The sequence below is a fragment of the Microplitis demolitor genome, chromosome 8, assembly GCF_026212275.2.
Source record: "Microplitis demolitor isolate Queensland-Clemson2020A chromosome 8, iyMicDemo2.1a, whole genome shotgun sequence".
Lineage (NCBI taxonomy): Eukaryota > Metazoa > Arthropoda > Insecta > Hymenoptera > Braconidae > Microplitis > Microplitis demolitor.
The window spans coordinates 20,489,440-20,503,933 of NC_068552.1; the positions used below are offsets into that span (position 1 = coordinate 20,489,440).

Here is a 14,494-nt window from a genome sequence, read left to right on the forward strand (position 1 = left end):
ATAAATAAATGGATGTAATTTATAAACACGTAGATACACAAATTTTTGACGAATTAATTTCAAGAACTCGACGAACAGTGTTGGAGTATCCTTAAAAAAAGAACAGTCATTGAAAAAATATTTTAAAAAAATAGAAAATCCAATAATAATAATATTTGTTTATTTATTCCGTGATAAATAAATTTAAAACTTCTGACAATAATAAAATCTAGAACATAACCTCTGTATTGTTAAGTGTCATACGTTATACAATAAACAGTATTAATTCAAGATGATGCCCGGACGGCTCCCAGTTTCAGGTAATATATTATGTATTATTGCTATCATTGATTAGTTTTATTTTGATAACTAATGAAAAATAATTTTGACTTATCACAGATAATCCGCTGGGTTTGTCGTGGCACGACAGTGCATGGATACCCGTTTTAAATCCAACTAATATAATGGATTACTTTTCAGAACGTAGTAATCCATTTTACGATCGTACTTGTAATAATGAGATCGTTAAAATGCAACGGCTTAATCCTGAACAACTTCAGTAAGCACTCAAAGCTATATTTTTATTTTATTTAATCATCTAAACACCAAGTAATTAAATAATAATAATATTATTATTATTATTATTATTATTATCATTATAGAAACATGACAGGAGTTGAATACATTTTACTTCATGTACAAGATCCGATTTTGTATGTAATTCGTAAACAGCATCGTTACTCACCAACCCAAGTAACTCCTCTAGCAGACTATTACATAATTGCTGGTACAGTATATCAAGCTCCAGATTTAGCTTCTGTCATTAATTCCCGTTTACTATCCACGATTCATCATTTGCAATCGGCGTTTGAAGAAGCTAGTTCTTATTCAAAGTATCATCCTAGCAAAGGATACTCTTGGGACTTTAAAAATGGTAAACCTCTGTCAGCTAAGAAAGAAGCTCCTCTGCGAGAAGAACCCAGTTCGTTATTCCAACGGCAAAGGGTTGATATGCTTCTTGCTGAAATAACACGAAAATTTCCACCACCTATTCCTAAACCTGTACAAGCTCCTCCAGAACAACCACGTAAGTTTATCCTCATTATATTTAATGATAAAATATAGCTTAACTATTATTTTATTTTTTTATTGTTTTAGCTGTTGAAATAAAACAAGAAATTTTGAATTTAAAAGAAATAAAGACTGAGAAGAGAGATATGAAACCACCGCCAGAAAGAAAACCAAGAATTAATTGATTGTTTTTATATTTTTATCAAATAATATTAAGTATATATAGATATTTAATAAATTAAAAAAAAAAAAAAAACAAAAACAAAAACATAAATAATTTATTTATTTTGGCTATTTTCACATTGTATGTTTGACAAGGTATGATTTTACAAGAATATTTATTTATTAAAATGATTTATTTGATAAAATACTCTTGGCTAATGAAAAAGTTTTAACGATGAGTGATAATTGTGGTTGTGGTAGATATGGATGTACATGTGTCGATTATAGTATTGACAATGTCACAGCATCTAATGACGATTTTATTTTACGAATGAGACACTTGAAATGCCGGGTAACTCGTCTGGTTCGCAATCAAATGAGAAAGGTCTTGATTCAAAGTATATAAAAAATTATATTATTTTAAAATCAGACACTTGGTAATAATATAAGACTTTATTAAAACTCAATAGAAAAATATATAATTACAGAGTATGTCAGAATCACTCGAGACTAATTATTCAAGTTACCCCGCAAGCAGTAAGTCATCGTCAAAGTCGGTAAATAATAAAGGAACTCAGTTGTCATCCTCGTCCTCCATAAATCTAGATGGAAATAAAGTAATAGATCATACAAATACCCGACAACGAACTGCAACTTCACAGGAATATACAACAGACTCTTCAATACGTAATTATTCAACTTCATCGATGGAAGAATCAAAACCAGCAGTTGTTCCTACACAACAGACAAATCGTAAACAGCCAATAGGTCATTCGACTGTAATTAATCCTACGATTTCAACTCGAATAAGTCGTGGCTCAGATGTACAAAGATCACATGTTCCTCACGATGTTGCTGTAATTCATCCACCAGCACCACCAGTTATCAAAATGTTACCAGTACCAAAATCAATACCATCACCCACGACACAATCTGTTGCAATAGAAACACTTCCAAATATGTCTGACTTAACGGAATATACTCCATCAGATTTTTATCAGCACGATAATACAATGGTGGATTCTTCAACTCAAGCAACAAGTCAAGTGACTACTTCAACTCAAGCAACAGATTTAATAAACAGAGCTACGTCTACTGCTAAAATTCAAACAGATCTAATAACATCGACAACAACAACAGCAACAACAATGACGAGAAATACAACAACATTTATCGGAATAATTTATGATGGACTAATAAGTATTTTAAGTTTTCTTTATAGAATTAAAAAAATGATTTTTATGATATTATTGATGGGTTTGCTTCTGTGGGCGGCTGTGATATACGGAGCAATACTCGGTGCAGCAATTTGTACCAAAACCGGTGGATATCCTTTATTTCAGATCACATTACCACCTTCCAAACCTGTTTTTTTTTAATAATAACTTATTTATTTATTTTATTATCTAATTATTATTGTAATAGTAGAGATAAAATAGTTGATTGTAATATAAAGTATTTTTTACTCTTACGATTTTTTGTGATACAATATCAGTAAAACAATTGATTGAACTTGGGATTTTCAATTAAAATTTTACTGAAGACGTTTAAAAAATTCACGGCTCAGAATATATATTATATATATATTTATATATATAGATATATCGTGTTGAATTGTTTAATAGACAATGGTAAAAAATTATTACAAGTAAAATTTATTATTTATTTTAATTAAAAACTCCAAGCTCCGAGGGTTTTAGTGTCAAAGTAATAATTGGAAAATTGTCTTTACTCAAAGACTTGACACAAAATATATTAAAACTCGGAGTAATACACCATGCGTATTGTAGTTTTAAGTCAATCTGACTGATATAGATATTTTTAATTTTCCAGCCCCATTGTCTTATTATTTTAACGACCAAGTTGATAAAAGTCGTTGCGATTACTTTTAAGCACATTAAATTATCTTCTTGTTTTTTTAGTTTTTATCTTTTTTTAACGTGTGCGTGTGCTGGTCACTCTCAGCTACTCTGATATGTTTTATTGGTAAAAAAGAAGATAAGATTTATAAACAATCATTACACGCAACTCTCTGGACCAGGTATGGAATTAGCTATTATTATTTCCTTCATCATATTGCGATCTGCTTTGAAACTAATAGGTTCCCATGATTTTGTAGAAAATGGATTCAACTGAAATTTCATTTAATTAAATACCAAATAATAATTATAATTATAGTTAATTTATACTTACAGTACATTTATTTGTCTGAAGGCCTTGTTTGTGAATGTCATACGGAGCAAACAGCGTATCCGGTCTTACCGGTAAAAATAACTGTGGCTCTCGTTTTACTTTTTCTTGGTCTATAATAAACAATATTCAATATTTTATTATTTATTATTATCACTGGCGAGTCATGAAAATAACTATTTGATTAAATCAATATTTATGCAATTAGTATTTTATACATAACATCTAGGAAATGATAAAAAATTATATATTGAAATAATCATGAGCTATCGGTTGAACTAATCCCGTATTTTTTTCTTAAAGGTTAATAAATTAAAATAGCTATATAATAATTTTGTGTTTTTAAAATGATTTTATTAACACAAAATTATTCTAATGGTTTTATATACCTTGAGGAGACTGAATAATATCAGGTTGATTGAGCGCGTAGTCTCCCACTTGTTTTAACGTATACTCTACAAAGTATGTATGATCACCATGGGTGACATCAAGCATTGAATTATTCCTCGAGTCTGGAGGACTTATAATGGGTTGTTTCATGTAAGGTTCAACGTGTACGGGTGATGTAGTGCCACGTCGTCTGTAGAACATGAGCATCACCGAGAGTACGGTTATACCGAGGGTCATAAGACAGCCAATGAGCAGCAATAAAAGAGGGACAAAACTGACTCCGGTATCTGTGTATTATATTTAAAAAGAATATTTAAGTAAGCTGAGAGATAAAAAGATATATAAGATGAGTTTAATGAGAGTGTGAGAATAAAAAGATCAAGTAAAGGGATTTCTAATCATTCTCATCAATCTAAATAGCCAGATGATAAATTATTACCAGTTTGTTTTCCAGAATCTCTTAGTATAATATCTTCCAGTAGAGACACTTCGCTTCTTCCTTTGGCATTAATCGCGTATACCATCAGATAAAAATGATTGGCTGGCAGAAGATCAGCCACGGGGATACGAAATACTGGCGCCTCGGGACTGATACTCGAGATGTTTACCCTCAGTAAGTTTGTCTGGGCTTCATAAGCCTCTAGACGAAAATCTTGACGTAAACCACCATCATATCCAGATGCACATTCAACATCTAGAGTCTCAACACTTTGATTCAATAATGCTTTTAACGTGCAGTTATTAACTGGACTTGGTTTTACTGAAAGGATAAAAGTAAAATAATTTAACGTGATATAGACTATAATAGTTTGTTTGAATGGGCGGGTGGTGAAGTAGATAAGTAGAATGAGAATGTATAAATGATCGATGGGATAGGAACAAAAGGGGCCAATAGGTCGCGCATACCTGCTGGAATTACTTGGTAGACGCACGGCGTCTTTTGCTTCCCAATCGCATTCCTTCCCCAGCAGGTCAATGCACCGTAATCCCTCTCAGATATGGGCGTGTAGATGAATTCACTGGCTGTGCCGTTGTTACCGTCAAACTTGGCGGGTGCAAGCTCAAAATTCTCACCGCTATTGTTAAATTCCCATGTAAAGTCAACTTGATTCGGATCAGCGTCTACCTCACACCTGATCTTTACAGATTCATCCAAAGACGCTCCTATTATTGTTACGTCTTTCGTTTTGCAAACTGGAGCAACTGAAACAAATGGTATTATTATTATTATTTTTTATTTTTGACACTCAGTCTTCTATTGACAAGAGAGATCAGGTCGACTTGAGAGTGTAAGAGGAAAAACAAAAACAATTAAATTAAAAAAAAAAAAAAAAAAAAAATTATTTAATTAATACTTACATTGAACACGTAAAGGTACAACTGAACTAGTTGTTTCCCCTCTGTCGTTACTTGCCAAGCAAGTGTAATTTCCACCGTTTTCCCGTTTTATTTTTTGCAGCACCAGATTCTGAGAACTCATGACAATTCCAGCAGTGGCATTCTGCACCAGAGCTATTCCCTGTGGGTAAATATTTATTTTATTTACTATTGTAATAAAGTGTAAATAATAACAACTTACATTATGCTTCCAAGTTATTCTATTATGCTCGGGATTAGCACGGACTTTACATTCAAAATAAACATCATCCTCTTCTTTGATATTCTGTGCATTAAGTGTGTTGCCTATCTCCAGCTGCACTTTAGGCGGAACTGTAAAGTTTTATTTAAAACAACATCTCAATCAATAAATTTTAATTATTCTATTTGTTTTATTCATAACACTATCATTTACTTTAAACAAATTATTATGAAAAGAGAGCAGACTACTGCTCAGCAAAGAATCTCAACAACTTTAATTCCTTAAAGTTTAATAAAATAAAATAAAAGTAAATTATATAAGGATTAAAATTAGAATTTTTATACTCAATTTATATTCATAGAAAAGAAGAGCAAACGAGTGGATTGAAGGAGAGGCAAAGGAAGGGGATGAAGAAGGGGGAGGGGATGTTCACTCCATTAATTCAATGAAATTAAACTCACAGACGACATTCAAGTGGTAATAATCCTCGAGAAAGGCATTGCTCAGTGCTGGATTGTCTCCTCGACATCTCAACTGTTTACCGTCATCTTCGGGTGTTGGATAAAATTCCAGTGTACTGTACACTACCGTTGAATTACTACGTTCTGTAATGCTACCACTTTTAAATTCTTCATTTCCCTCCAGCCAGTGGACCTTTGCCCTTGGATGAGATCCAGTTACTTCGCAGCTCAGGTTATACAGTTTACCCGATACCAATTGCAAAGGTTTCGACATTATTGTCACGCTTTCTGGCTTTACTATAAATAATAATTAATAATAATAACAATAAATCATTATTTTATATCTACTACATAGTGGTGAATAAAATAGTAATTTAATTGACACCCGGGATTATTATAACTAATTGGAATCTATCCAATCCAAGTAACAGACGTGTAATTTACTGAAGTAAATAAGCTTTTTTAAAATAATAAGTATAAAAGTGTCGAGAAAGTTTTTTAAAGCTTTTTCAGACAGATGGACATTAATGAGTCAAGTTCTTACGGTAGACATCTAGCAAGACAGTTTTTTCTAATGGTGGGACGAGTTTGGTACTGCTGGCCCGACATTTGTACGTAGTATTAAGGTGTCCTCTCGTTAACTTGGGTACTACAAGTGTGCTGAAAATGACGTTCTGCCCACTGCTATCCACGTGTCCATCAATTTCTTTCCCATTGACGAACCATGTGATAACAGGCGGCGGTTTTCCTGTAAAAAAAACCAAATACTATATTATACAAAATGTTCATTATCAAAAACCGAGACCGAGATATATATACATATAAAAATATAAGAGTAACTTGCCTCCTCTAACTTCACAAGATAACTTAAACTCTTTGCCAACTTGATAAGGACCAACCACAGTGTCAATTTTCCTCCCAGAAGTGTCATACATCAAAAGTTCACGTGGTGGATCTGCCAAGATTAATTGAAGATATAATTAATGACTGATACAACTTGGCTAAACTAATAATTGACCTCTCTATCTTAAACCACTACTACTACAATCTATACTACTAGCGAGTACTTCTTCAAGGGATAGGAAGAGAAAAAAAAAAAACATACGAGAAGGTATTACTTACAAGTGACAGTGAGATTAACTTGAAAGTTTCGGGTAGGTGACTTTCGGAAATCGACACGACATCGATAAATACCCTCGTCAGAGAGTTGAATGCTATCGAGAATGAGGGCAGCGGGTTTAGATATTGTCACAAAGTTTGCACGAGGTCGTACGTCCTCGTCCGACCAATTCAAAGCCCGATGAAAAGACCTTCCACGGGCATCAATACTATTGCAACAACAACAACAACAACAACAACAATATTATTATTATTATTATTGTTGTTATATATAAAACATTTGTCAATAATTGATTATTGTAATATTGTAATTATTATTATTTTATTATTATCGTTTTCCAGAGTAATAAAGTTTAGGGGCTTGATTAAAATGTCATTCTCACCTGTAGATCGGCTTGACCGCATTGTCGCGGAACCACAAGATCATGTAGACTCCGTCGCCTCTTGTGGACGGTTCGATGTCGCAGGGTAATGAAGCGCTTTTACCCAGAACTGCTGTGACTTCCGAAGTCGATACTAAATTATTAGACAATAAAAATATAATAATATTAAATTTCATAAGCTATTATAAAGTTTATATTTTATTATCACTTTGATGTTTTATGATAATAAAAATAATAATACTCACTCGGGTCGTCATCTCTGTCCCAGTTTTCGTCAGCATTAACGTAAAAGAAGAGGACAACGAACAAGTAAAGTCCTCTGAGGATTAGTCTCTCACCAACTGCCATCCCAATGTGCTCAACCTTTTCGCCTAGTCTGAGGCAACAGTATCACCAACACCGGTACTAACAAATAAACTTTAGATTCAAGAGAGTATAAAAGAATAATAATAAAATATATAAGAATAGAAAAAGCTCTGAAGAAAGAGATGAAAAATATTATAAAATTAAAGTTGTTCTCCTTTCTCAAATGTGACAAGTACCGGCGAATAACGACTCCTTCCCGGGTCGTTGTCGCCTCTTTATTGTCATTCCACGACTCTCACGGGAAGGGAATTTAGATCCCTTGACCCTTTGCCAGATACTACGATTTTCGACTCCACTCTCGGTGTGGAGAATTCGTCCTGTGTAATCTCAACCTGCTCTCTTGGAACAGAGTCAGCTCTAAAATTTTCTTACTGATAAGACTCAAAGATAACTCAAGGCCAAGACGATGACGATGACGATGATGATAAGAAAGACAGAAATAAGATAAATTTAGTGTCCAGTGACTGCGTCCCTCAAGTCAAACGTCCAATGATTATTGAGATGTGATCTCCAAGTATTAGTTGTAGTAGCTGTATATGTAAGTGGTGGATCCATTCCCTCGTCTATCAGGATCATATCGTATCGGCTGACCAGTATCAGTAAAACAACCAACCCTCCACCAAATAAATTATCAACACACACTTAAATAATGGTACACACGTGCGGTATTATATCACTGCTGGTCTTACTACAGCATTAGGATTTTAATGTTATACATCAAAACACTTGATAATCCACGGCATGTAGCTAGCCAGATAGAAATACAGCTCAAGAGACTCGAATCGATTTGTATTCTATGCTGTGCAAACTATTACGATAAATTAGTAACCGAGAAAGAAATAAAAAATACAATTATTTTCCTCAATACATCACTGGACATATGAGAGAGCAAAAGGATGACGAAGACGAGGAAAAGGATGATGAAGAGGATGCTGGGCTATTGTCTTCCTATTCGCGACTCAGCTCTCAGCCACACAATAATATACATTACTACTTGTTTTTTTTTCTTTTTTTTCTTTTTTCGTTTTTTACTTTTATTTCTTTCTCTCGTTCTCGTTTTTTTGTTATTTGCCAAATGAACTTCCGTCCTACCGGCAAAATGCACTTGCAACTCGCATTAACACACTCACACTGACATTTACATCCACAACTGAGTTCCCAGTTCCCAGTCTCTCCGATCTTTCAGAGTAAAAGCGAGAGAGTGATAAAGAATGCTTTTTTTTTGTCTTTATATTCTGGATATACTCTCTTGACGTCTTTCCTGTAACGTGCCGCTCGGATCGTTCCCTTTACAGCCAAACGACTTGGCGCATTTTATCGCACCCCCGTTTCTTTTTTTTTTTTTTTTTTTTTTTTTTTTTTTTTTTTTTTTTTTATTATTTTTCAAACTCTTTCTACTTCACTACCCTTTATGATGATGATGATTATTATTATTATTTTGCACTCTGTTATTTTCGCGTAGATAAGCTTTTGATTTTATTAGTTCAAGAGTAAAATTAGGAAATAATGTCCTGCCATGGTCCACCCTGTGTCGGCACTACACACCGTGTTTTATTTTCTGACTAATACTGTCGGGTGGTCGGCTGTCGGTGCAAAACCGCGTTAGTACTACTGTGGTACCCGTTGGTCTCACGCTCGTTGTCGACGACGACGACGACGTCGTTGTCGTATCTTCTCGGCCGTCGACGTGCCAAGTAAATGCGAGTGAGTAAAGTATACAAATATATATGTATATATATTTTATGTGATAGTACATAGAGCCCCCGCGTAACCAAGTCACGACGACGTCGACGCCGAATAGTACGTCGACGCATCAGAGTCCGTGTGATTTCGGGTGTTTTCGTTGGGCGATCGTTAGGTGAGCGCGCCTCCCCATAACATACAGCGCATACTCGTTTACCTGTAGGGTACTACAGACCCTATAGACTCTACAGACATATCACACTGAAAGTAAAGAGAAAAGAAAAGAAGACAAGGTGCGTTATCACGACTAGACTCTCTCTCAGTATCTACTTTTGGTTGGCTCTGCTCCGGTGTAGCGTAAATTTCAGCAGCGAAGCCTCCGTACTACTCCCACCTGCTCCAAATGCCTATTCTCCAGCATCACCACCAGCCTCTTTCTTCTTCGTCTTCTTCTTAGTATTATTATTCTTGTCCTCTCTTTTTCTCCAGCAGCAGAAGTAGCAGCCACTGTACGTCAAAGACCGTCTCTTTCTTTATCAGTCTAAACGTGCTCCTATATATGCTATTTTATGTATATATATATACATAAAATATATATATATATATATATATATATATATAAAGGTTTAGTTGTCGTAACCGTTCATCAGTGTAGTACGATGACATACCGAGGGGTTGCGGCCACGCAAATTTTCTCCTCCTCACCCTTTCACTCCTCATTTTTCTTGCGCTTCTCTCTACAGGGTTTTAGTCTTCTATTTCTCTTATACATTATTATACTATTGTATACAACTATAAGCTAACCCTTTAATAAATCCTATTATAACAGCTACTCTTCTTTTTATATAAATATTTTCATATTTTTTTTTTTCTTTTTTTTGTTGCTCTTCAACATCCATTCGTCAGTTGTGCTCTGGCACTTGGGAAAACGAATTTTCGGGTTGAAACTACGTATGAACATGTATACAAAAGGAAAACAATAACAACAAAAATAAATTGAAGAATTAGCTGTCGACTATATCTCTCTTCATCTTTATATATATATTTCTATATGTAGTTTAGTGCTGTCAGAGTAGTATACTAAAAGTGGAAACTCAGTAATATAACTGTGTATATGAAAACGCCGTTTGAGGATAATTTTTTTTCTGTCATAAAAAAAATGTTAATTTTCTTCAGTAACTCCCAGGTGCTTCACCGGGTTTTTATTACTTTACCACGTCTCTACAATAAAAATCTAAAGGTACAAGGATTTATATATATCTATGTATGTATCTAGATATACGTAGAGGTTTGAGAAATTTTTCTCTACCAACAGCTACAATGTATATGTATATGTATAATTTAGAGAGAAAGGGAAAGAGAAAGAGAGAGAGAGAGAGAACAGTGAAATCTAGTGATGGTGATAATGGCCTCGCGTGGCATTTCGATTCGCTTTGCATTGTCCGCTCTTAATGACGCCTACGGGTTTTGAACAATGGCACACAGAGGGTGGGCAAAATATCTGGTTATCGGATTCCTTTTTTTTTTCATCATCCTCTGCTCAAATTGAGAGACCGAATGCTTTTTAATTGTCCTGTTTGATTCTAGGGATTCGTGTAACAGTCCGCGTGTATTCATCCTCTTTATTGAGATAGAGAGATTTTTAAAATTACAATTAGATTTTACGATAAGTTATTAATCAACTTCTATTTTATATTATAGCAACAATATTTTCCATAATAATAATAATAATGATAAGAGAATTTAAAATATCTATTGAATTTTATAATAATAAAATTATATCCGTTTTTAATTGTAAAAGCAATTTACCGCAAGAATAGAGAGAATTTAATAAAAACTATTTTTTTTTTTAAATTCCTTTTTTTATTATGCAATTGACTTGAAGAAGAAAAAATTTCTAATTGTAATTTTTTTTTTATTTCAATTGTTATATTTTTAGTAATTAAAGTTTTAAAAATGAAATGAATTTATCAAAAAACTGTGAAGAGTGAAATTAAGTTTTTTTTTGTTATTATTGAGTGAAGCCAACCAGGAACTTTTAAATTGCATTGTAGTCAATTTATCTTATACATAACTATTACAGCTGTAACACGATATCAAAAGTGACGTACCAACGATAGCTGTCAGACTTGATGAATTTTTTCTCCCGCGTAGTTTTGCGGTAGCTTTTAAGCCAAATTTCTTTTTAAATTTTTTTTTTTTTCACGCTCCCCTTTTATTTCTTTGTTTTATTTTTTTTGTATCCCCAGGGGATCGACTTGCAATTTGCAAAAGAAAACTTGCGGCAGGCGCTGGGGGATAAAAGAGACAGAATTTGAGCGATTTAAAAAAAAGTTTACGATAAAACCAGAGTAAATCCGCGTGCGTTTGCGATGAGACTCATCTTGTAACATTTATATGAAAATGACGATGCGTCTTGAATGATGTGAAAATAAATACCGATTAAGCCTGATAAGCCAATAGAAATCCACTTTTTCATCGCATAAAAAATTTGTACTCGACTTTTTTTTATTGTAAATCCTCTGCGGGGATTTAAATTTTTTAAGTCGTAAATGTATTTGTAAATTTTTATCCGGGACAATAAAAAAGGGATTTGAATAAAGGAATAAAAAATGTATAATATTAAACAACGGGTTTAGTTGTATATTTTTTATTATAATATTCGTTTCAATATAAATTTATTCATGCAAACTATGACATATCCATGGCATTAATTATTTTTATACTTTTATACCAAGAGGATACCTACAATAAAAAATATAAATCAATGAAATATATTTAATTTGAGAAATCCACAGTGACCCCTTTGTGTCATTCGACAAAATGTTAAATCATTTCATTTACGTTGGTTGTATATCATATATCATATATCTAATAACTATACCCTATAAAAATGTGTCAAGAATCGGAAACGAAATAAGTATAGGGTCAAGCACACCTACAAATATATACAACCTTATAATAGTTTTTAATTTTTTATTATTGTACCTTTTTATCGACAATGAAATCAAGAAACTTTGAGTGAGAAATTCTTGGGCAGCAATTTAACTAAATTCTTTCTTAACTTTTTTTTTCGTGTACATTGTGATGTCGTTGTTCTAGGCTATAAATATATACAAGTGGTTTCGGGATAAATTTTACTACTTTATCTATCTAGTAAATACATATAAATATACTGATGTCGAGTATGTAGAATTGCTATTGCTGTTGTTGTTGTTGTTGTTGTTGTTGTTGTTGTTGTTGGTGTTGTTGTTGAGTTAGAAGTAGACTGGCTCGTGACTTGGAGGAAACTTTGCAGATGCATCGCGACGATAATTTTATTGGAGTCGCGATCGAGTTCCGTTGAGTGGGTTATAGACTAGTACTACTCATTTTGTTTCTCTCTCTTACACACAAATATTACCACCCACATTTGTATGCACTCTATTTTCTGCTGCTATTTGTGGCTCATGTGTATGTCTGTATGTCGGTATATGTCGGTGTACGTCAGTATATGAGTATAAAGACGAGAGAGAAAGGGTGGCATGCCACGATGAGGATGAGGAAGAAGAGAAGAAAGAGGAAGAGGAAGAGGAAGAGAAGTGGGTGGCCAAGGTTCCAAAGGCGAAAAGGGGCTAACGAATCGATAAACGTATAAAAGCGTATCGTACTTGACGATATTATTTGAATCTCTATGTAATGGAATTACACATATATACCACCAGCCGACTGCTACTTTTCTGCAATAATTTTATTTTATTTTTTTTTTATTTTTAAAGCTCTTTATCTTCATCAGGTGATATTACAACAATGAGGTGAACTCTGTTAAGGACAGGCTGGCAATTGACGATGTGTCGTGTATTATATCATTTTAGATAAATTTAAAATGGTAAATGTAGTTAATAGTTAAATTTAGTATGGAGTTGGAGATAGAGGTATATGTGCTACGGGCGCTATGGCACGTTTAGCTACACTTGTTACGTGCTCGATCAGCATGTAGATGAGTTGAGAAAGGAGTCAATGTACAAGGGGTCAGGCACAGGTAACAAGAGATAAATGTGCCGATTACCACGAACAAAGTCGAGAGTCTAGGGTATCGATAAATTAGCGTGACCCGCGATAGATCGATAGCCAGAAAGAACTCTTCACTGTTGCAGCTAAAAAAATAAAAGCTTGGATAGATAGAACGGCTAAAAAAATAAATAGATAGATAGATAAAAAAAAAAAAAAAAAAAAACATGAGGCGACATACGGGTAATACACGTATGTTTGGCTAGACTCTTCATGTGACTTACGATGATCGTGTTAGCCTGCTTTACTTTTCGATGTCACCCTGCTTTATTTTCCTCAGACATTTTTTTCTTTTCCTCTTTTCCAAAGCTTTTTTATTTTTCGCTTGCTTGCTTGCTTGTACTAAGCAGATTAAAAATCGCTCAAGTGTCATGATTAAATATTCAGTCTGAGGTAATACCATTTTATAATTTTAAATTGAGGGTTTATTATATTGAACAGGAAATATCAATATTTTATCTAATTTAATATCAAATGAGTTAATGACCAATAAACATGTAATACAATATATCAGTTTGGCTATAAATAATAAATAAAATGACCTAGTATTTTTTGATAATTATATTTGAAATAGTGATGTTTACAGCATACATTTTGTGGCATTTAATAATAATATATAAGGTTTTGTTTTCTGTATAATTTAATCATTTAGTTTACTTGAATTAATAATGATTAAAATTAATGAAAAACAATTATTTTTTGTTTCTCTTCGTTTATCTCTTTACACTATTCCCAATGTAGTTTGTTCCCACTCGCTCTTATTTTTTTTTGTTTTTCTATCTCTCTCGCTCTCTCTCACTCACTGGTATTACAACACGTGTCACGCAAGATTATTAACAGATGAGGAATCTCTCTCATTAATTGCCCCACTTTTATTCTCAAGTTTATTTTTCTTTTCACTAGATTTTCAGTACGAGTTATTGTGTATATAAGTAAAAAATAAAATACAATACACCTGACAACATTTTAATCTCCCTATCATTTTTTTTCTTTTCTTTTTCTCATTTATTTATTTATTTTTCCATTTTTTTTATCAAACTCTATTCGCTCTCTATATATTC

General features: G+C 33.2%; 3 protein-coding genes across 4 annotated transcripts; 2 read left to right on the forward strand and 1 right to left on the reverse strand.

The window, feature by feature from the left end:
- The first annotated feature begins 2 nt into the window (after positions 1-2).
- On the forward strand, positions 3-1,306 carry LOC103576657 (mediator of RNA polymerase II transcription subunit 6). The gene is made up of 4 exons (XM_053741382.1): positions 3-299; positions 379-538; positions 642-1,066; positions 1,138-1,306. The coding sequence occupies exons 1-4, from the start codon at positions 272-274 to the stop codon at positions 1,233-1,235; spliced, it is 711 nt and encodes a 236-aa protein (XP_053597357.1). The 5' UTR covers positions 3-271; the 3' UTR covers positions 1,236-1,306.
- On the forward strand, positions 1,306-2,592 carry LOC103576656 (uncharacterized). 2 transcript variants are annotated; one of them, XM_053741381.1, is made up of 2 exons: positions 1,306-1,610; positions 1,701-2,592. In XM_053741381.1, the coding sequence occupies exon 2, from the start codon at positions 1,704-1,706 to the stop codon at positions 2,589-2,591; it is 888 nt and encodes a 295-aa protein (XP_053597356.1). In that variant the 5' UTR covers positions 1,306-1,610; positions 1,701-1,703; the 3' UTR covers position 2,592. The 2 variants fall into 2 exon arrangements, with proteins under 2 accessions (XP_053597356.1, XP_008555190.2); XM_008556968.2 differs by having other exon boundaries at positions 1,306-1,597.
- Positions 2,593-2,852: 260 nt separating this feature from the next.
- LOC103576655 (hemicentin-1) lies at positions 2,853-9,069 on the reverse strand. The gene is made up of 13 exons (XM_008556967.2): positions 7,580-9,069; positions 7,335-7,467; positions 6,955-7,160; positions 6,677-6,787; positions 6,377-6,580; positions 5,833-6,129; positions 5,372-5,502; positions 5,152-5,311; positions 4,699-4,995; positions 4,232-4,552; positions 3,792-4,079; positions 3,406-3,515; positions 2,853-3,344 (listed from the first exon to the last, which is right to left on the reverse strand). The coding sequence occupies exons 1-13, from the start codon at positions 7,680-7,682 to the stop codon at positions 3,231-3,233; spliced, it is 2,475 nt and encodes an 824-aa protein (XP_008555189.1). The 5' UTR covers positions 7,683-9,069; the 3' UTR covers positions 2,853-3,230.
- Positions 9,070-14,494: the final 5,425 nt, after the last annotated feature.

Bases quoted from the DNA above. Each gene is read 5' to 3' on its own strand.
- LOC103576657 (XM_053741382.1), top strand. From the start codon at position 272: ATGATGCCCGGACGGCTCCCAGTTTCAG. The intron at 300-378 runs GTAATATATTAT...GACTTATCACAG, and splicing joins CGGACGGCTCCCAGTTTCAG to ATAATCCGCTGGGTTTGTCG. The intron at 539-641 runs GTAAGCACTCAA...TTATCATTATAG, and splicing joins CTTAATCCTGAACAACTTCA to AAACATGACAGGAGTTGAAT.
- LOC103576656 (XM_008556968.2), top strand. From the start codon at position 1,448: ATGAGTGATAATTGTGGTTGTGGTAGATATGGATGTACATGTGTCGAT. The intron at 1,598-1,700 runs GTCTTGATTCAA...ATATAATTACAG, and splicing joins TTCGCAATCAAATGAGAAAG to AGTATGTCAGAATCACTCGA.
- LOC103576655 (XM_008556967.2), bottom strand. From the start codon at position 7,682: ATGGCAGTTGGTGAGAGACTAATCCTCAGAGGACTTTACTTGTTCGTT. The intron at 6,130-6,376 runs GTAAGAACTTGA...TATTATTTATAG, and splicing joins TGTCTTGCTAGATGTCTACC to TAAAGCCAGAAAGCGTGACA. The intron at 3,516-3,791 runs GTATATAAAACC...TGTTTATTATAG, and splicing joins TATTATTCAGTCTCCTCAAG to ACCAAGAAAAAGTAAAACGA.